This window comes from Mus musculus, chromosome 11 (assembly GCF_000001635.26).
Source record: "Mus musculus strain C57BL/6J chromosome 11, GRCm38.p6 C57BL/6J".
In the NCBI taxonomy this organism is placed as follows: Eukaryota; Metazoa; Chordata; class Mammalia; order Rodentia; family Muridae; genus Mus; species Mus musculus.
In genome coordinates this window covers 77,566,633-77,590,116 of record NC_000077.6, presented here as the reverse complement: position 1 = coordinate 77,590,116, position 23,484 = coordinate 77,566,633, and the positions used below count along the sequence as shown (strand labels likewise).

Sequence of the window (23,484 nt, the reverse complement as noted above, 5' to 3'; positions counted from 1 at the left end):
GTCGGGTGCTCTTACTTGCTGAGCCATCTCACCAGCCCCTGATTATAACATTCTTAAGAGACTACTTTTTACTTCCATGAAAGTTTATTCTCAGAGTGGAACATTTGAGGATGATGGTGCAAATAGTATGCTTGCTGAGCCAGGTTTATAGTCAGGTGAGAGAGAATGTTGGCTAATTGGTAAGAAAGGTGCTGACATCAAAGTTAAAGGTTTGGGATAAAAGCCATTGGTGTTGGATGCAATCTATTTCTGGGTCAACCTGTAATTGTTGATAGTCACTTTCAATTCTTTTTTTTTTCTTGAGACAGGGTTTCTCTGTGTAGCCCAGGCTGTCCTGGAACTCACTCTGTAGACTAGGCTGGCCTTAAACTCAGAAATCCTCCTGCCTCTGCCTCCCAGTTCTGGGATTAAAGGCATGTGCCACCATTGTCCGATCCTTCAATTCTTTTTCTGTTACTTTACATGTTTTTATAAGCCTGTGCAATGGCATAGTGAAGAAATTTGTTGCCATGGTTGATCTTCATTCATTCTTATTTTTCTTCTTTCTTTCTCCCTTTCTCTTTTTTAAAAATTGTATTTATTTAATGTATGAGTATTCTGCTGCCTATATACATCTACAGGTCAGATGAGGGCATCAGATCCCCTTATAGATGGTTGTGAGCTACCATGTAGTTTCTGGAAATTGAACACAACCTCTGGAAGAGCAGCCAGTGTACTTAACTGCTGAGCCATCTCTCTAGCCCTTGCTTAGTTTTTTAAAGATTATCTGTGATTGCCCCTTCATATATTTTTTTGCATTAAAAAAAACCCTATAACTGCTCAATACACCACTCTTTTAATACCTTCTCTGCTGGTAATATGGTATCATTATTTTGTGCTCCTTTGCACTTATTTTTAATCCTGTTTTATCTGTTTAAATACTCTTCCATAACTCTGTTCCTAGTGCTCTAATTATTTTGTCCTTGTTCTCTCGGAGTTCTTTCTGGCTCATTTTGGTGTTCTAGTTTAGTACGTAATAAGATGCATTCTTTCTGTGTAATTTTTTTGCCTTAGTTTTAGCAGAACAGTTTTCATATATTCCTAATTTAGTGCCTCTCATAGGTCATGTAGTCCTAACAGTTTAGTAGAATCTCATTGAATTTTTAAAGTTTGTTCTTTGAAGCTTTGGATAGCAGCTAGTGGTCATAGATAAATTGACTGTAAACTAGGACGACTATTTATAAAACTACAAAAAGCACAAAGTATAGCACAGCTCCATGAGCCTATGTAAATCGTAGGCTATCCCATTGTGTTAGACTGCAATAGAGTCAGAGACTTAGAACCAGAAAGGATCATAGAAATAATATTATTCTTAAGCAAAGTGAATAAGAATTGCTGAATAGTAGATCTGTGAACTTCTTACAATATGTTAAGATTGTGCAGTTTTTCAGGGTAAGAATTTATCACTTGAATGGATTCGCAAGGTATCTTGACTGAAGAAATACTGTCTTATGAGCTTGCAAAAAGTGACACATTAAACACTTGAGGCTCAAAGATTGTTAAGACAGGATAGATGGCTGGCTTGGTTGTTGTTATTCATAGTAATGATCCTGACCAAACAGGAAATTTGTAGTTAGATCAACTGTGCTGTGCTTAACAAATGGGAAATGAAGACTATAAGAGGTGCTGAAGAGATGCACTGGTTGCTCTTCTGAATATCTGGGTTTAGTTCCCAGCACTCATAGGACAGCTTACAGCCATCTGAAACTCTAGTTCAGGGGATCTCACCCACTTTTTTGACCTGTGGTGGGCACACCAGTCACACACACGGTGCACATACTTACATGTAGGCAAAATACTGATAACCAAAATAAAATAAACCTTAAATGTTTTAAAAAGAAGCGCCTGAAACAGAAAATATTTCTGTCTCTAATTAAAATGAACTTTTAAGAATTTACCATTTGGGCTGGGGAGATACATCAATAGTAAAAGTGCTTGTTGCTCTTTGAGAGGACCTGAATTTGATTCTCAGGACATACAGCAGGAAGTTTATAGAGGAGATCTAATGCCCTCTTCTGTCCTCTCTAGGTCCCTGACATATACACATATTTATAAATTAAACAAAGAACCATTTAGGGGCTGGGGCTATAGCTCATTTGATAAAGTGCTTGCTTAGCTCTTCAACATTTAGTAAAGAAGGTGTGGTGGGACATGTAATTCTAGCGCTCAAGAGATAGAGACAGGGGATCAACAGTTCAAGGTCATTCTTGGCTGTATGGGGAATTTGAGGTCAGTGTGGATTAGAGCCCTTGTTTAAGAAAGAGAAGGGGGTGGGGGTAGAGAGATGGCTCAGTGGTTAAATAAATAAATAAATCTTAAAAAAAAAAAAAAAGAGGAGGGATCATTAGGTTTAGAGATATCAGCCTCTGTCTATCTTTTCATCCACGCATACATCTCTCCATCTATCTATGCTTAACATGCTTGAGGCTTTGTCTTTAAGTGTGTGTGTGTGTGTGTGTGTGTGTGTACACTCATAAATATGGCTAGTTGATTGTGGTGTTGGGGATGGAATTAGGGCTTTGCATTTGTTTGCATTTGTTTAGCAACATTCACTACTACATTCCCAATTTCTAAGTTAAATATTTACATTTAGTTCATTCAGAGTTTTGTACTGCCAAAGCATGGGGTGGGGGATGTAGTTGATTTTTCAAGACAGGGTTTCTCTGTTTAACAGTCCTGGCTGTCCTGAAACTAGTTTTGTAGATCAGTCTGGCCTAGAATTCACAAGAGATCTGTCTACCTCTGCCTCCCAAGTGCTGAGATTAAGGGTGTGTACCACCATGCTTGCCTTCAGAGCATTTTCTAACCAGAGATTCAACATCAAGGCAAAGATGCTTCCATATCTTTTTCTTTCCCTGATAGTCACTAACCTTTCATTCTGTCTTATTTGTCAGTTTGTATATTGTGTCAATTTGTCTTTATTTTTTTCCTCTAATTTTAATGTGTATGGGTGTTTTGCCCTTATATATCTCTATATGTGGTCTGTGTACCACATGTGTGTTCTGTGTCTGAGGAGGCCAGAAGAAGGCACCAGATCATCTGGAACTGGAGTTACAGACAGTTGTGAGTCACCATGTGGGTGCTGAAAGTTAACCTGGGTTCTTTTGAAGAGCAATTAGTGCTCTTAACCACTGAGTGATCTCTCCAGCCCCTTGTTTCTTTCTTTTTTTTTTTTTTAAGAGAGTTTCTCTGTGTAGCCCTGGCTGTCTTGGAACTCACTTTGTAGACTAGGCCCACTTCAAACTCAGAGATCCACCTGCCTCTGTTACCTGAGTGGTGGGACTAAAGGTGTGCACCACCACTGCCCAGCTAGCCCCTTGTTTTGTTTAAGATGAGGGCCTCAGACTCAGAAATCTGCCTGCCCCTTCCTCCTGAGTGCTGGGATTAAAGGCGTGCGCCACCACACTTGGCATGTGTGTATTTTCTTGTACATGAACATCAATAATAAAAGAAATTCCTGTTGTAAAAATACCTTCCAGGCTGGAGAGATGGCTCAGTGGTTAAGAGCACTGACTGCTCTTCCTGAGGTCCTGAGTTCAAATCCCAGCAACCACATGGTGACTCACAACCATCTGTAATGAGATCATATGCCCTTTTCTGGTGTGTCTGAGGACAGCTACAGTGTACTTACATATAATAAATAAATAAATCTTAAAAAAAAAAAAGAGATAACCTTCCAAATACATTGTGGGCTATTGTAATTGTGTGTGTATATGGGGGGTAGGGGTGTTAAGTTTTGTTACTCTTTAAATTATATATATATATATATATATATATATATATGTGGGGTGGTGGATGTGTGTCTGCAGCTATGTATATACACAAATCAGAAGAGGATATCAAGTCTCCAAAGATAAAATTATTTGTATATTGTATTTGCATTTGTAAGTTGCCCAGTTGTTGGTGCTAGGAATCAATGCAGGTCCTCTAGAAGAACAGTATATGTACTTAACTAATGAGCAATCTCTTCAGCACTTTGTTTTGTTTATTAAGAATATACCTCAGGGGAATTGGAGAGGTGGCTCAGTGGTTAAGAGCACTGACTGTTCAGTTCCCAGCACCAGTAGACCAGCTTTGCAACTGTAACTCTAGTTCCAGGGGATCCAACATCCTCACACATACATGCATGTAGGCAAAACACCAGTACATACAAAATAAAAATAAGTTAAAAAAAAAAAGAATATGTCTCATGGCTGGCCTGGAATGCACAAGAGATCTGTCTGCCACTGCTTCCTAAGTGTTGGGATTAAAGGTGTGTGCTGCCACATCTGATGGGTTATCACGTATTCTTTTAACAGTCTGTTGATCGTCTCTTCTGCTTGCTTTGTCACAGTTGGGTAATTTAAGTAGTAGAAAGCCTCCTAAGTTTTAAAAAGTGTGGCTAACATTTAAATGATTGGTGTTGTAGAAGGCTTTGCTTTTAAAGTGCCACAGGGGATTGTGATGAGCTAATGCAATAAAAGATTACACTGTTTTTAATGTTCTAGACCTGATACAATTTTGTAGATAATGTCTGCAGATGATCTTTTAATTATTCTTAGCAACTCTTAAATTTTCCTTTTCCCCCCCTCTTATTTTCCTAGTTTATGCCAGCGTGGCTTCATTCATACAGATGAACCAAGCATTGGGATAGCAGTATAAAATTAGAATCAGACAGCTGACTGCTCAGCAGGATGCCATCAACTAACAGAGCAGGCAGTCTAAAGGACCCTGAAATTGCAGAGCTCTTCTTCAAAGAAGATCCGGAAAAGCTCTTCACAGATCTCAGAGAAATCGGCCATGGGAGCTTTGGAGCAGTATATTTTGTGAGTTAAAGGCTTGATACCAGGGGTGTTGGAGTAAAAACTGGTAAAGAGATGAGAAATTTGCTGAGTTGGAAAACAAACCTGATCTTACACTGCTTTTTACACTATATATGTCAAGCATGCATTATGCAAGCAATGACTTTTTGCATCTGACCTCAGTTGGATGTCCTCTAATTCAATTCCATTTCAAAGCTACCTAGAGATACTGCCATCTAGGCCCAGTCAAAATTCCTGCCACTTTGAGATGCCAATTGAAAGCTCTAGGTTGTACTTCATTAACTATGGAATTGAGATCCTCCAGCCCATTCCCTGGGTGTAATTAAGTTTTAAAGCATTAAGTAAAACACATTAAAGATTTTACTTTAAATAATGTAGTCAAAAGATCCATAGACTGAGGTGCAGAACCCTGCTTGATACAGGAGCTTCTGTCTACATGGAGTTAAGGTATGCCAATATCTTGGCCACTTAGTGCATTCTCATCTTCCTCCCAGATTCCTGGTCCTTTGTTATTTGTTACATAAGGTGATTTTAACCTATCAGCTATTGATTAACTTAACCTTCAGCTACTTTCCTTTCTTTTAAGGTGAGAGTTGGGTGCATAGTGCTAGTTCCAATTCTCTGGCACAGGATTGGTTTCCCTGAGAACCATCCTTCCCACCAATCCTGTATTTATCTAGATACTTTCCTTAAAACACCTCAGGTTTGGGTGAAAGAGGTTCACTATAAATATAGTAAGTTCTTTTATCATACCGTCTGTTCTGGAGGTTGCTTGCATCGAAGTACAAAATTCCAAGTATTTTACCAAGATATGAGTTTAGGGAAATAAAAATATACCACCCTGAATATATCTTTTGGCAAGATTTGTGTTAGTTATTCTGTTGGGGTAAATCTCCAACCCCAGTAAGCCCATGCAAAGAACACACAACTCAATTATAATATGATAAACAACACACCTAGATTGGGCAAATATACCACCATACTACTCTGTTTCCCAGCTATGAAATCCCTTGCTACTTGTGGTTCCTCCAGGCCACGTGCTACTGCCCCATCTTTCTTCCCTCTTCCTTTTTTTTTTTTTTTTTTAAAGACTTATTTAGGGGGCTGGAGAGATGGCTCAGTGGTTAAGAGCACCGGCTGCAGTGTACTTAGATATAGTAATAAATGTTTAGAAAAAAAATATTTATTTAACTGAACTGAGTTCACTGTCGCTGTCTTCAGACACACGAGAAGAGGGCAGTAGATCCCATTACAGATGGTTTTGAGCCACCATGTGGTTGCTGGGAATTGAACTCAGGACCTTCAGAAGAACAGTCAGTGCTCTTAAGCCATCTCTCCAGCCTCCAATTCTTCCTTTTTAGTCCTTCTTTCTCTCCTCTGTCTCCTCTTCCTTTTTCCCCTCTCTCCCTCTCCAAAACTTTCATCCCCACCTTTTCCTTACACTGCCCAATCAGACGCTCTAGCCTTTATTTGACCAGGTAAGGTGGAGAGAAGGTACACACTAAGTCGCCTGAGTCACCTGTGATTGATCTACTCCTCCTCCAAAACAACCCCTCGTGAGAAAGCAGAATTAGCATCAAAATCCAAACAGCACCAAGTCCATTCACAACATTATTCTGCAGACCCTGGAATGACTCTGAAATGCAATCTTCCTAGGAAAACTGTCATTTTAATAGAACAGTCTTTGTCTTGCTGCCTTACTGTAGTCTCCTTACTTTCCCATAGCCTGCTTGTTTAAATCACCATCAGAAAGCTTCAGGACCCCCATTCTGTAATACAGAATGCTATTTTAAGGTCAACCATATGACCATTCTTTTGAGTTTTTGTTCTTTGTACACATTAATAATTTGTATGTTTTCTCTCTTCTCCCTTTTCTCAATTGCCAGTTCATTTTATAGACTAAAATTATCGAACTGTCTGAAGAAAAAGACACAATTTAAAACTTACCTATATTGTTTTCATTTATATCCATTTACTCATTACTCCCACTTCTCATCCTTGAAACTGAAGCTAATACTGAATCTTATAATTTAATACCTTAGTTAAAATACTTCCCATGTTCTGTGGCCACAATTTTTTTTTTTGAGGTGAGGTAACAAAACTAGCATACATTTCACTTTCCTTCTTTATAATTTTACAAATAGAAATCTTGTTCATACTGGAGATTTTTAGCAACAACAACAACAGAGCTTCTTGTTGTTGCTGTTATTTTTGAGACAAGGTCTCTTTATATAGCCCTGGCTGTCCTGGAACTCACTATGTAGTCCAGGCTGACTTTGAACTCACAGAGATCGCTTGCTTCTGCTTTCCGAGTGCTGGGATTAAAAGCATACCACGGTACTTGGTTACCATACTTTTTCTTAATACAGTTGAGAATATTTTTAAATATTCATTTATTGTTGTTTTTTAAAGTGTGTGCATGTATGCATTAGTGCTTTCATGAGTTTTTGTGTTCAGTGTGCACCCACATGTCCATGCAAGCCAGAAAAGGGCATCAGATCCTCTGAAACTGGAGTTCTACTTGGTTATAACCCTCTGATGTGGGTGCTAGGAACCAAACCAGTTTTTTATAAGAGTAATAAGAGCTCTTATCCAATCATTTGTCTCTCCAGCCCCCAGGATATAATTTTCATTATCACATTTTTTCTTTTTCCTATCTCGTGTGTGTGTGAATGTGTGTGTGCAGTTTTTAATTGTGTTGACAAGGATGTCCATCAGCATGTTGAGTCATTTAGATCATCTTATGTCATTTGTCTAAGAGTTTACCCAGAGCTCACTGTTATGGCTATCCTCATTAACCAGCATGCTGTAGTGATCCCGTGTCCTTTCAGAGTTGAAATTATAGGCTGGCCATTAAATCTACTCAGTATTTTCGTTGGTTTTCTAGGGATCCATACTCAGCTCCTCTCTCCACTCCTTTTACTGTCTTGTGTTGTAGGTGCTATAACCAGTAAGCTGCCTCCCCAGCCCTTATTGGTACTTTGTTGTTGAGACAGGTTTTCTTCATGAAGCCCTGGCCATCCTGGAAATTCAGTATAGATCAGGCTGGGCTTGAACTCCTACAGATCTGCCTCCTTGTATCTTTCAGATGCTAAGATTAAAAGCATGTAGCACCATGCCTGACTTATTTTCATATTTTTTCCTCAAAGGAAAAAATTTTCTCTTTGGCATATCAGGATTGCTGTTAACTTATGCCTCTTATATTTTCATATTGTTATTATGTAAATCAATGACTGTTTAAACATAAGGATTAGATAACCATGACAAATCATCAAGGTGTTACTAAGTCACATATGGTCGGCAGGGTGTGCATCACAGGTATGTTGGACAGAAGAATGATACATGTCCTAGCCAGGTGGGAAATACTACTGCAAATGGCATATGATTTCACATTTTTTTTAAAAGAAATAATTATTTTATGTATGTGAGTACACTGCTGCTGTTTTCAGACACACCAGAAGAGGGCATCTTTGGAATTGCAACAAATGTTTTTAACTACTGAACTATCTCTCTCGCCCTAATCTTAGGTATATAGCTTTATATTTTAAATAGACTTCTGTCTAGAATATATAAAGAACTCTTAAAACTCAATAATAAAGATTCATAGTTTAGAAAATGAGTATTAGAAATATTTGATTTAAAATAAAAGGTGTTCAGTATCATTAGTCATGAACTTTGAAATGTTTTATTAAGTATAACGACAAAAGTCCATATGTGGTTCCTTTTAAATTAGATGTCCACATAGGCAAAGCTTCAATCATAGGACAGGTGTATTGTTGCTTAGAGAAGGTAAAATAGAATGATAGGTAAATATGGTATAGGGATAAGCCAGCCATAGTTATAAACACCTCAGTATCAGTATTCAGGAAACTGAGGTAGGAACATTTCAAATAGGAGTCCAGTATAGGATATATTAGTGAATTTAAGGCTAGCCTGCATATATATATTTAAAGACTGTAAAAAAACAAAACCAACGAAAATAATAAACAAAAATATACTCCAAGCCTAGATGTGATTTGTTCTTATTAAGACTTACTTTTCTAATTTTGGTTTTTTAAATGTTGGCTTTCCTTACAGTAGGGATGATTTTGAAGTAATCTTTTCTAAACTTTCAGCCTTTAAGTTTATATGTGGTGGCGCACACCTTTGATCCCAGCACTCAGGAGGCAGAGGCAGATAGATCTCTGAGATTGAGGCTAACCAGGTCTACATAGCTAGCTACATAGCAAACTACAGCCAAGGCTACATAGTGAAGCCTGGTCTCAAAACAACTAAGACAAAATTATGAAATATTTTCCCAGTATCAAATTCTGTGTTTATATTTTATCCTGCTAATTCCTGTCATGATATATAATCCAGGGTAAGCAATACTTCTTTACATTTATTTACTTTGTTGAGGAAGGACCTTGGAAGTCAGAGGACAACTTGTAGAAGTCTGTTTTCTCTTTCCTTGTTGTGGGTCTCAGGGATTAAACCAGGTTATCATGTTTGGCGAATGACTTAACTTACTGAGCCATATCTGCATCCCCATGTGCTATAAAACTTAGTTTAATTTTAGAGTCTTCCTGTTTTTATTTATAAATTAAATTGGTGTATAACTTTAATAGGTTTTAGTTGTAGGTTCATATTGCATTCTTATGAGACAGCTCTTCTTCCTCTATTTCCCCCCTAAGACAGGGTTTTCCTGTGTAGCCCTTGCCGTCCTAAACCTTGCTGTGTAGACCACACTGGCATTAACTCAGAGATTTACCTCCCTCTGCCTAAAAAGGGATTAAAGGCATATGCCACCACCACCTGGCTTTCTTCCCTTTTATATATATATCAAAAGATAACTCCCCTTCCCACTCCCCCCACCTCCCCACCTCCCTCCATGTGTGTGCAGGTGCATCTTTATGTGTAAAGACCAGAGATCTATTTCAGGAGCCGTCCACCTTGTTTTGTTTTATCCATTTTTATTTTCTGAGTATGGGTGTGTTGCCTGCATACATTTATGTACACCATGTATGTGGAAGCCAAAGAAATACGAATCTCACAGAACTGGAGTTACAGGTGGTTGTTAGTTGCCGTTATGTTTACTGGGAATTGAACTCCAGCCCCAAGCACTCTTAACCATGAAGCCATCTCTCTAGTTCTCTAGCCCTGTTTGTTACCTTACAGAGTGACTTTTGTATGTGACAAGAGCAGCTGACAGTTACTTAACAAAAATTTGTAGTGAAATTTTTATTAACTATAGCTCTGAGTTGTTATTAGATCCTCAGACTCCTGTTTAATTTCTTTTGACTCACATCTTCCCTGTTCTTTTGCTGCTAAAGGAAATTTTGATGTTTTTTGAACTAGTTAATGCACCTTTATTTTTAAAGAAATAATGTCTCAGATTCAATCTGTTAGTTTCTGTTTTATAATGATTCTTTCTTTGTTTTTCCTTTTAAGGCACGAGATGTGCGTACTAATGAAGTGGTGGCCATCAAGAAAATGTCTTATAGTGGAAAGCAGTCTACTGAGGTAGGTTAATTATATACATGTTTTTAGCATGTTAGGAAAATATACTGGTTGGTGTGTTTGTTGCTTTGTTTATTTTAGAGACAGAATTTTTCTGTGTAGCCCTGAGTGTCCTGGAATTTAACTTTGTAGACTAGGCTGGCCTTTGGCCTTGAATTCAGAGTTCCATCTGATCTTGCCTCTTTAGTACTGAGATTAAAGGCATGTGCCACCACTCCCCAGATAGATGGGTTTTAAAGCAAGAAAGAGGATAGGATAGGGAGGGAGGTAGGTTGAATGTGGGTTTAGGGTGGGGGTTAATATGATCAAAGTACATTTTATGAAATGTTCAAGAATTTAATAAATTAGTTTTAACTAATAATTTTAAAGTAATCATATTTAAAGAAAATGTTGGACTTCTGAGGGAAAGGATACCCATGTGTTATATAATTATCAATTTGCTTGATATAATTTAAGATTTATTTCTATTTTATGTACAAGAGTGTTTGCCTGTATGTATGTATGTATGTATGTATGTATGTATGTATGTATGTATGTATGTATGTATACCTTGTATACATCTGGTGCCTTTGAAGGCCAGAAAAAGGTAGATCTCCTATAACTGCAGTTAAAGATAGTTATGAGCTGCCATATGTGTACTAAGATTTGAACTCAGGTTTTCTGGAAGAGCAACAAGTGCTTTTAATTTCAGAGAGCGTTTGGTTATAAAACTTAGGATCCATTGATTATGTCTATTATTAAACTGAAGTTTGTCCTTAAATATTTTGTGTCGTATTAAGCAACAAGCTGAGTATAATTCATTTAAACTTTATTTTGGCATTTCACATATAGATCATAAAGTTGTATGTTCTAATCTTTTTTTTATAGTAATTAGTTTTTTCTTATGTATTGTTATCAGCTGTTCATAATTCTTCCTCCTGTTTTTTTTTTTTTTTCTCCCTCCACATAGAAATGGCAGGATATTATTAAGGAAGTCAAGTTTCTACAAAGAATAAAACATCCCAACAGTATAGAATACAAAGGCTGCTATTTACGTGAACACACAGCATGGGTTGGTATTTATTCTCTTCTTGGTGTAAATTAGTTGTTTTTGGTTTTGCATGACTTAATTCAAAATGTCTCCGACTAATTATATTAGGACGCATGCACACCTGAGACATTAGCTCATCCTGGGAGAGAAGGGACTTCATTTCTACAGCTCTTAACAGAGAAGAAAAACATGCAAGACCTTTTCTCCAGAGTTCATTCATACCTTCAGGAATAACATCTTAAGAGTAGTACCATTATTTGAGAATGAAAGTGAACATATCTTTTTGAAATAAATGTGTGTTAGTATTTAAGTACAAAGATCCTGGTGAAGTTTTGAAACATCCTAGTGAAATTTGGGATGACAGGATTCCTTGGCTAAAAAGGAGAGAATTATGACTTGTATTATAAGAAGTAGATTAATTATAGGTGTAATTATATAATTATAAATGTATTTATATTATATAGCAAGGTATATATACAATACACAGCTTATAATTGGTTTCATGTTAACATATTGTCTTAGTTAGGGTTTTACTGCTGTGAACAGACACCACGACCAAGGAAAGTCTTATAAAAACCAACATTTAATTGGGGCTGGCTTACAGGTTCAGAGGTTCAGTCCATTATCATCAAGGTGGGAGCATGGCAGCATCCAGGCTGTCATGGCACAGGCAGAGTTGAGAGTTCTACGTCTTCATCCAAAGGCTGCTAGTGGAAGACTGACTTCCAGGCAACTAGGGTGAGGATCTTATACCCACACCCACAGTGACACACCCATTCCAACTAGGTCACACCTATTCCAACAAGGCCACACCTTTAGATGGTGCCACTCCCTGGTCCAAGGATATACAAACCATCACAGGTATTGAAAGACAAATACCATTGGCTTACATTTTTTGGATAGTTTTAAGATAGGATCTTGCTATGTAGCCTAGGCTGTCCTGGAACTCACTGTATGTAGTCTATGCTAGCATTAGATTTTCTTCCTTGGCATCCCAATTACTTGGAATATTGGCATGTGTCATCATGCGTCTTTCGCGTAATTTTTTATAAGTTTAACAAACTACTCAATATACAACCTACTGTAAAAAGTAGATGCTAGCTGGGCAGTGGTGGTGCACGCCATCCAGCACTTGGGAGGCAGAGACAGGCGGATTTCCGAGTTCGAGGCCAGCCTGGTATACACAGTGAGTTCCAGGACAGCTAGGGTTACACAGAGAAACCCTGTCTCGAAAAACCAAAAAAAAAGAAAAAGATGATAGCTAAAGTTTGTTTTCCTTTAGAATGAATGAGACTGTCTTCTTGACTTCATATGTTTCTCTAAGAGATAAGTATTTGAAATATATTTTAATGTATTTATAATTTTTCTTCCTGTGCAGCTTGTAATGGAATATTGTTTAGGATCTGCTTCAGATTTATTAGAAGGTAAGCTACCCCTATTGTCATTATTGTAAAATATTAACAATATTTAACATAACATATTATAAAACACATTATAACATAGTACTATCATAATAATATTAACAGTATTATGAAAAAAATATTGCTAATATTTTTTACTTTGAAGCCAGGATGTAGAGGTAGATCTCTTGAATTTGAGGCGAACCTGTTTTACAGAGCAAGTTCCAAAATAGCCAGGACTGCACAGAAACCTGCCTCAAAAATGCCAAAAATAAGTAAATAAATAAAAATAAAATTTGAGACAGGGTTCTAAGGCTACACAAAGAAACCCTGTCTCAAAAAATAACCTAAAAGTAAAAATGGATAGATTAATTTTGAGACAGGGTCTCTCTATGTTAACTTGGATTCCCTGAAACTCACTACGTAAACTCAGATGGCCTTCAACACACAGAATACCTTCTTCTGTATCCTGCTACTTTCTCTGGCTCTAGTTATTGTTTATTAAAGTATTAGAAAAAATAATAATTCAGTTAGTTTATTTAAACAATATTAATACTAGCTAAATATAAAATTTGGCAGAAAGTAAAAAATCCCTAGCCTTTTCCATTTTCTTCACATGAAATTTGGTATGCTTAAAAAATAGACAAATTTTCTCTCATTGAAACTTTGTATGCATTTTTCTGAATTTTTTTGTCATTCAGTTTGATCCGTTATTGTTAATAAAAGTTAAAAATAGAGGGGACTATCTTGTTACTTTCTTTTACAGTCATCAAGTTAATTGTTCAATATTGTTAAGCTTAGAGGAACATTTGGCTGATTAGTACATATTAACACTTGTCATAAATGTATACTAGTTATAAAATTTAATGGCCTTGTTTTATCACCATGGAAACTGTCTTGCTGAATGTCTGCTTTTTAAAAAGTAACCCTTGTATGGGTTGGGAAAATAGCTCAGTGAATAAGCAATTGCTGCACAAACATTAGGACCTGAGATCAGATCCTCAGAACTTAAGTTAGGCATGGTAGTGTGCTTCAGTAATTCCAGTGTGCCACAGGGAGATAGAAGCAAAGAAAAGAGGCTTGTGGACTAGCTAGCCTAGCATATGTAGAAAAGCAAATACCGCCGGGCGGTAGTGGCGCACGCCTTTAATCCCAGCACTTGGGAGGCAGAGGCAGGTGGATTTCTGAGTTCGAGGCCAGCCTGGTCTACAAAGTGAGTTCCAGGACAGCCAGGACTATACAGAGAAACCCTGTCTTGAAAAAAAACAAACAAAAAAAGCAAAGCAAATACCAAAGAGACTCTACTTCAAACAAGGTAGGAGGTGAGGATCAGTGTTGTTCTTTGACCATACATACACTGGTGCACACACATACCATGCACGCATACTATACAAATAACAATGTGTCAGTTTTTATATTCATACATATTTTAAAACTAAGATTATTTTTGTATTTATTTTTTATGGATATGTGCTGTGTGCATTGTGTGCATGTACACCACAGTGTATGTGTGGAAGCCAGAGGGTAACTTCAAGGAGTTGATTCTCTTCCACTATGTAGGTTCAGGGCATTCAACTCTTATCCTGAAGCTTGCAGTTTACCCACTAACCCATCTTTATATATTTTTAAAACAAAAATATTCTGTGTGATTATTTTCAAATAAATTTCTACTTTCAGTTCATAAAAAGCCATTACAAGAAGTGGAAATAGCAGCAATTACACATGGTGCTCTCCAGGGACTAGCTTATTTACATTCTCATACCATGATCCATAGGTAAGTGACACAAAACTTATCATATACTGACAACCAAATGGATTGTTGAATTTATTACTTTTACAGAGTTGAATGTCTTTGATGTTTTTGTTTACTTTAGCCAAATAGTATACATATATATATATAATAAATATATATAGTAAATTATTTAGATCGTTCACATATTAGAAAGAACACAGTATATACTTGATCTGTTTAGAATAAAACAAGTTGTTTCTCTTGTCTGTGTGTGTTGTTATATTTCCTAAAGCGCATGTATTTTATGGATCTTAACTGTAGTTTGTTTACCTAGTTTGCAAACTGGAAGGGATATTCAGGATAATAAAGTTTGTCTTCTTGTACAATTAATGCTCTAATTTGTGACTATAATTTCTTTAAGATTGCAAGGCCAAATAGATTAGAGCTTGAATTTAACAGATCTTTTTTTCCTGATAACTAATAATGGCAGATTTGTTTCATTGATTCCATGACATGGACCAAAACCTTTTTAATTCTGAACATAAACTCCTAATCATTTTGATAAAGTTATATTGTCATTAGAGTTAAGCCGTTCTATAATCTAGTTTTAGTTTTGTCTGTTTCTCATAGATACTAGCATTTAAAAAATGGTGTATGTGATCCAGGCAGTAAACATTAAACTAGGCGGTCAGGTCATTTTGAGTTAATGGATTGTCGTTATTTTTAGATGAGCATAAGTGAAACCCAAGAGAAATCCCTATAGTAGCAAGTGAGGCAGTGGCCAAATTGGAATTAGAATGTATTTTCTTATCTCCAAAGTACCACCTATGCATACGTCCTGCGAATCTCCAGCACTACACACACAATCACAGGGAGAAAGTGCTTTCCCATTCACAAAGTGTATTATACTTAGTATTACATGTATGAGAATGTATAAGTCTTGTAAATGCTTTTTCTATTTTAAGTTTTATAAAGTGAAATAGGGGGCTGATGAGATGGCTCAGTGGTTGAGAACACTGGTTGCTCTTCCAGAGGTTCTGAGTTCAATTCCCAGCAACCACATGGTAGCTCACAACCATCTATAAAGGGACCTGATGCCCTCTTCTGGGGTGCAGGTGTATATGCAGACCAAGCACCCCTACATTTTAAATAAATAAATGTAAAAATGAATAAATACATGTATAATTATTTGTTTACTTATTTATACATTTATTTATATATAAAAAGTTAAGTAGGTATTCTATCACCTATGGGACATATAGTCCCATTGTGTAAAAGTCCATATACCTTAGCTTAGTTTGGATAGGGTGTTTACTTATTCAGAAAAGTAAATTTGAATGTGAACTTGGGACCATTGATAGTATAGTACCCATGTCCTTCAGTTTTCATGTTTAATTGGAAACTGAAATTTGAGAAATGGAGTGAGTCATTGGTTTGTTACAAACTAAGTTTGGAAGATTCTTGACTATTTTTCCTTTTCTAAAGAAAAATGTTTTAACATTTCCTTTAGGGGAAGTATAGAAATCTTATGAATTCAAAGCGCTTGTTCATAGTCATAAACAAGCTCAAAAATACGCAGTGTAATACAGTTGACCTTTTTTATTGCTTTGTTAACTATTCTATTGTTAGCATATTTATACTTGAATTCTGTTTTTATTGTCTAATATTAATTATTACGATGAGAAATTATTGTGGTACTTGATTACTTTTTATTTTCATTCTTATAGTATTTTTATTTTTTTTTATAATTTTAAATATATTCTAATGAAGGAAAGTTGAATAATTTTCTGTGTTCCTTAAACCAGAGATATCAAAGCAGGAAATATCCTTCTGACAGAACCAGGCCAAGTGAAACTTGCTGACTTTGGATCTGCTTCCATGGCTTCCCCTGCCAATTCTTTTGTGGGAACACCATATTGGTAAGAATAGTTTTATCTTGTATTGATGGTGATTATACTTTCTAAGATAATATTTTCCTGAAAATAAGCTACCATTTTTTTTTTGTTTGTTTGTTTTTTTGGTTTTTTGAGATAGTCCTGGCTGTCCTGGAACTCACTCTGTAGACCAGGCTGGCCTCGAAATCCGCCTGCCTCTGCCTCCCAAGTGCTGGGATTAAAGGCTTGCGACACCACGCCCGGCTACTTAAACTACCATTTTTATACTTAATTTTAAATATAGATTTGCAGGTTTGCCTTTGTAACTGCTTTTTTGTCTTTTCCTTTTTCATTCATCTTTTTATTCTTTCCAAATTTACTTTACTACTATTTCTGTGTATTATATATTAGGTATGGGTGTGAAACATGGCTAATATTCAAATAGAGGAAATAGACATGCCATATAAACTGTAACAAAATTTCTTTAAATTTTCTTTTTAAAATAAATTTTGAAGTTTGTATCTTTGAATGTAAGCCACATGTATTGGGTGATCTTGTAGACCAGAAGAGGGTGTCAGATCTCTTGGAGCTGGAGTTGCAGGTGATAGAGAGAAGAGCCTTCTGATGTGGGTGTTAGGAACCAAACTGAGGTTCTAGAGGAACGGCAAGTGCTTAATGCTGTTTTGTCATATCTGCTGCAGCAGACAGTTTCTCACGTTGCTCCTTATTGGTTTGAAACAACAGGCATCCCTGGTCTTTTTGCTTCTGTTTTATGAAAACACATTTACTTTGTATCAGTCATTACATAGACTGGTAGTTGAATTGGAGGAGTTTTGCTGTTTTTAATTTTCTGCTTGTGTATATAAAAATAGAAGTGTGATTAGATCTTTCTTCCCAGTTACCCAGTAACCTTACCACAGGGTTAGTTCTGCCCTCCATACTCTTATTTCTTTCTATCCAGTTACTTTTACAAAATTCTAGCTATTGTCTGCTCTGGACTAGGAATAATTTCATATGTATCTGGAAATGAAAATATGTAGGAAATAATATTTTAGTTAGTTAAACTTCCATGTGCTATCTTTGTATATTCTGGAAATAGTACCTTTGTTCTACTACATCCTCTTTCCTTTCCTTTCCAGTTTTTTTTTTTTTTTTTTCTGTAAGATTTATTTATTTTATTTATGAGTATACTGTAGCTGTCTTCAGACACACCAGAAGAGGGCATCAGATCCCATTACAGATGGTTGTGAGCCACCATGTGGTTGCTGGGAATTGTACTCAGGACCTCTGGAAGAGCAGCCAGTGCTCTTAACTGCTGAGCCACGTCTCTAGCCCTGCATCCTTTCTTATCTATGTTTGAAATCTATATTTTTTTAAAGGAAAGACTTCCTACAGTGGTAACATTACTCTGGGATGTAAAGTCTCAAAAGCATACTAGAGAGAAATTTTGTGACTGTCCAATTTCTTTTTTTTTAAGATTTATTTATTTTATGTATGTGCATACATTGTCGCAGTCTTCAGACACACCAGAAGGTGGCATTACAGATGGTTGTAAGCTACCATGTTGTTGCTGGGAATTGAATTCAGGACCTTTGGAAGAGCTCTTAACTGCTGAGCCATCTTTCTAGCCCGACTGTCCAATTTCTAAAAGAAACATTAAAGGTTAGGTTTCAGTTTTATGGATAGGCCTTGTGTCTTCCTTTGCATTTCAGGTAGAAAAACAAAAACAAAAACCTAAAAACTGACAGTGTTTGTTGCTCATGGTAAAATTTAGTACTTAAAAGAAATATTAGAATTTTGTAATATAACCCCGCTCTGGGATGGTCTTTTTGAAATGCTGTTACATGATTGTGACAAATGGTGTGAATGGGTCTCGTGTTTTCTGAACACTGATAAATACATATCTACCTTTTAATTTGTTTCTTACTGTAACAATTTTTATGGTTATAAATGTTGCCTGGGATTCAAATCAATGTTGTTTATGTTGATGGAACTTAAAGTCTCAAACTTTAAGTTGATTGAATATTTATTGTATGTTTTAGGATGGCCCCAGAAGTAATTTTAGCCATGGATGAAGGACAGTATGATGGCAAAGTTGATGTATGGTCTCTTGGAATAACGTGTATTGAATTAGGTGAGCATTGGTTTTTATTATTAGGGATTAACTTTTTTGGTGTTTTGTTTTTTGTTTTTTTGTTTTTTTTGAAACAGGATCTCACTGTGTAGCCTTGGCTGGCCTACAACTTGCTCTGGCCAGGATGGCCTGATTCATAGAGCTTCATCTGCCGCTGCCTCCTGAAAGTTAAGAATAAAAAATTCATGTCACCATACCTAGCTGAATTAAGTTTTGATTCAGTGTTTTATTTCAATTAATATGTTAAATTATGTTTTTATCTTAGATTTCCATTTTTAATTATTTATTATATATGTATGGGTATTTTTTATCTGCATGTATGTCTGAGTACCATATGAATGCCTGGTGTCTAGGGAGACCAGAGAAGCGGGTGTTGGATCCTCTGGAGCTATAGTTGCAGATAGTTTTGTACCTCCATTTGAATTTTGGGAATTGAACTCAGATCTTCTGGAAGAGCAACCAGTTCTCTTATCCACTGAGCCATCTTTTCAGCCCTAGATTTAAGGGGAAAAATAAATTACTTAAAGCTTTTGCTTTGATTGTCTGCTAGTTTTTATATTAATGTAGTATGTATTAGGTTAAATACATACTGTTAAGTTAGCTCTAAAATCTTTCTTCACTGTGGTCTTAAATTTCAATGACTGATGTTGATTAATGTTTAACACTTAGCATACACCTAATCCACATTTATTATCTATAGAAGGTTTTTAAATCATGAATTATTTACTACTATATAAGTTGCTTTTAAGATTAGAAGTTGGATGTGCATTTTTGCCCTGGTTGGATAGGCTCTAACTACTATTACTGTAGAGACTGAGTCAGGAGGCTTGCACATTAAAGGTCTGCTTGACAAGATACTGAATTCAAAGTGGCTTGGGAAATTGAGTAATACCTGGAACAACCATCAAAACCAAAACAAATCAAAACCTCCCATACCTTTAATCCTAGCACTTAGGAGGCAGTGGCAGGTGGATCTTTTAGTTTGAGGCCAGCCTGGTCTACAAAGTGAATTCTAGGACAGCAAGGGCTATGTAGAGAGAGAAACCCTGTAGCTACAAGCTATAAACCAAACCAAAACAGAACTCAAAAGACTAGGGGAATAGCTGGTCACGTGCGTGTCCAGCATGCATATGTCCCTTTGTTTAATTTCTGGTGTACTTGAGCAGTGAAAAATGTTGTTAGGCTTTCTTTTTGTTGTTAATTTCTTTCTTTTTAAAACACAATAAGCCAGACTTAATTCAAGTGAAACCATAGTGGTTATAGACATGCAGTTCAGTTTGGAGTTCGGAAAGCACACATACAAGATAATAAGAAATAAGACCTGAAATTTAATTAAAAAAAAAAAAAAAGGCTGGGCATTTGCCACTATGACTTTATTAATCCCAGCACTGGGAACAAATTTCTGTGAGTTTGAGATCAGCTTGGTCTACATAGTGGGAGTGAATTCCAGGCTAACTAATACTACAAAGCATGAACCCGTCTTATAAAAAAAAATAATAATAATAACAATTAAATAAGTTTTTTGTTTAGATGAAATTTAGGTAATAACTCAAAAGAATTTGAGATGATGGAGGTGTAATTTGGTTGATAGAACTCATGAAGTCTTGGGTTTGATAACCAGGTATGGCAGAATATCTCTATAATTTCATTACTCAAGAGAATCAGGAATTCAGGGTCATCCTGAGCTGCATGGTGATTTAGAACCTAAATTGAGCTACATGAGATTCTTATAAATGAATGAATGACTAAATAAACAGTTTTTGAGATCAAGACAAGTCCTGATAGCACATATTGGTACCAGCGTTTGGGTGGAAGGTTTAGGAGGATTTTAATTTGGCTTATATAGTGATGTGTAAATCATTCTGGGTTACATAGGGATATATTCAATTCAAAAAAATATTTTGGATCTCATTATGTACACAAGGCTTGCCTGGAACTCACAGAGGTTCTCCTGCCTCTGCCTCCTAAGTGTTGGGATTAAAGGTATGCATCACCATGCCCAGCCTAAAGAAAAAAGTGTATGTGTTTATTTGTTTGTTTGTTTTTTACTAGAAATATCAGTTGAAGTACTGGATATTCAGCTCTGTAGGTAGAATTTCTGCCTAGAATGAAGCTCTGGGTTTGATTCCCCAGAACCATATAAAACTAATAATGAGACAGGATGATCAGAAATTCAAAGTTATCCTTAGCTTCATAGCAGGTTTGAGCCTGTTCTATACTACAAAACCCAGAAGAGAAAAGAATAGGAGAGGTCAGTTGAATCTTCCAAATTGATGACCTCATTAATAATGTAAATGGATTTTATTCTTTCATTCATTTCATTCAGTGGTCCTTACCTCTTTTTTTATGGTACTAGTCTTATGGTACTTTGTGAGATACTCCTAGCCAGTGAACCAACCATACTAACGTAGTATTGTGGATGTCATGCTCAAATGAATGTAGTAGTGAGTTCCTGTAACATAGTGTGTGAGATCGGAAATTGATGAAGAGTCCAGTGTGGAGATCAAAAAGATCCAGTAGATTTATTAAAACATTCATTTCTGGAGATGGCTTAGATTTATTAGGAGTCAAGGGAGATAGGGAAGTATAGATTTAGCGGCCATAGAGGCAATTCATATTTTAGGTTAACCAAGTATAATGGTAGAGCCTAATAAAAATGATGAGAATTTTCCCAATGAGGTGTTCCTCACAGTAGAGAAGAGAACTGGCTCGGTTGAGGTGTCAGACAAGGAAAAGTTATTCTCACTGTGTTTGGAATGCAATGGAGGATTGGCAGAGTGTAGCACAATACCATGGTTACATTTAAAAGCAGCTATCAAGTAAACATTAAAAGCTTGGTATGCTGGTTTATGCCTATAGTCAAGCACTTGGGAGGCTGAGCTAAGAGGAGTGGCATAATTTCTAGGTAAGCCTGCCCTGAAGAATGAGACTAATAAGATGGAGAGAAGAGAAAGGGAAGGAGGAGGTGACAGGAATGAGATTGATCATTGTTAAAGTTTAGAATAACAAATACTGTGGTTGGGGATTGGAATTTGAGATGGAATACTGAGATATTTTCCTTTGGTTTTTGTTATCTGTTTGTTTTTTTCAGACAGTGTCTATGTAGTTCTGACTATCCTGAAGTTTATTTACTGTGTAGACCAAGCTGCCTGAGTCTGCCTCCTGAGTGCTGGAATTAAAGCCATCCACCACCACACTCACCTATTATTTTCAATAATAATGTAGAAAGAAATATAATTGTGTTTTGTATATCTCTTAGGTTTATGCATGTGTTCTTCAATTTTGTCCATTGAGAATATGTAAAATTGGGCCAGAGAGTTAACTTAGCTCTTAAGAGCCCTTGGTGTTTTTATTGAGAACCAGACCTCAATTCTTCGCCTCCTCACATCATATGTCTTAGAACTACTTGTAATTCCAGCACCAGGGGATCTGATAACATCTGGTATCAGTGGTTGTCTGCACACATTTGTTCTGTCAAAGGATAGCTCTGGGAGAGTCTTTTCTCTACTTATGTGGGTTTTGGGGATTTAACTCAGGTCATCAGGTATGGTGCTTTCATCTAGTGAATCATTTCCCCTAACTTTCACCTTTTAGAGCATAGAAATGGGAATAATCTAAACTCAAACAGAAAACATAATAATAAACAAAGGTCAAAGTATAGACTCATTTAAGCAGAAAATTGAAAAAATAGAAAGTCTAATTCTTTATGAAGATCATTTAAAATTGATAAATTTCATTTAATTTAGGTTCGAAAAAGAGGATACAAATCTCTAATATTAGGAGTGAAAGAGGGGCTAGAGAGATGGCTCAGCGGTTAAGAGCACTGACTGCTCTTCTGAAGGTCCTGAGTTCAAATCCTAGCAACCACATGGTGGTTCACAACCATTTATAATGAAATCTAATGCTCTCTTCTGGGGTGTCTGAAGACAGCTACAGCGTACTTATATATAATAAATAAATAAATAAATAAATAAATAAAGGAGTGAAAGAAGCCAAGTGTGATAGCTTACATTTATAATCCCAAAGTTTAGGAAGCTGAAGGTAGGTAGAACCTACCATGGTTTAGAACCAGGCTGGCCATACATGATGAGTTTCCAGGACAGCTTGGGCTGGGGAGTGAGACATCGTCTAAAAAACAAAACCAAAGGGAAGAACTATGACTGAGAAGTAATAATTAGTATTGATTTTTAAAAGTTAAGATACTAATAGCAGTTAAAGCTCTCATACTACTTTTGGGAATCCAACATTTTTTGATTTCTGTAGAATACTCGTGTATGTGTGTGTGTGTGTGTGTGTGTGTGTGTATCCCATTTGTATACAGACAAAAACAGGTAATTTAAAAGTTATCAATAAAAATAAAAGATAATAGAGTGCCTGGGAAGATGCCTCTGTGGAGAAGAGCACTTGCTTTGTAAACATGATCTGAGTACAGATCCTTGGTACTTAGCATGCTGTGTCTAGGAATAGCTGCACATGCCTAGTATCCCAGCACTGGACGGGAGAAACAGGCAAATACCTAGAACTTGCCACAGACAGTTGAGTTTCTAGTTCACTAAAAGACCCTGTGTTCGGACAATAAGGTGAAAGCAATACAAGAAGACACCAGTCCATGTGCAAAGGAATGCATAACCACATGTACCCTCCCTAAAATATATGGGAATATGAATTTTTTTTTTGGTCTAAATTTGAGAACTTAGTAAACCGAAGACACAAATGATTAAGCTAAATATAGTAGCTGTGCAATGGTGGTGGCAGTGCATGTCTTTAATCTTAATACTCAGAAGGCAGAGGCAGGTGGATCTCTTGAGTTTGAGGCCAGCCTGGTATACAGAGAAAGTTCAAGAAAGCCAGATCTACAAAGAGAAACCCTGTCTCAAAAAACCAAACATCAAAAAAACAAAAACCAACATAGAGCACTATTGGGGCTTTAGAACAAAACAGTGGGGTTTGGTATCAAATGTCTTTTTCACAGGT

General features: G+C 36.5%; 1 protein-coding gene across 9 annotated transcripts in view; it reads left to right on the top strand.

Moving 5' to 3' along the window:
• Taok1 (TAO kinase 1) overlaps positions 1-23,484 on the top strand; it is a 96,198-nt gene that overhangs the window by 35,243 nt on the left and 37,471 nt on the right. For all 9 annotated transcript variants that reach the window (NM_144825.3, NM_001364134.1, NM_001364133.1 and 6 more), the window contains 7 exons: positions 4,623-4,844; positions 10,272-10,343; positions 11,290-11,391; positions 12,749-12,794; positions 14,448-14,544; positions 16,308-16,421; positions 18,419-18,510. In NM_144825.3, coding sequence (NP_659074.2) covers positions 4,713-4,844; positions 10,272-10,343; positions 11,290-11,391; positions 12,749-12,794; positions 14,448-14,544; positions 16,308-16,421; positions 18,419-18,510 — 655 coding nt within the window. In that variant the 5' untranslated portion in view covers positions 4,623-4,712. The remainder of the gene's footprint in view (positions 1-4,622; positions 4,845-10,271; positions 10,344-11,289; positions 11,392-12,748; positions 12,795-14,447; positions 14,545-16,307; positions 16,422-18,418; positions 18,511-23,484) is intronic.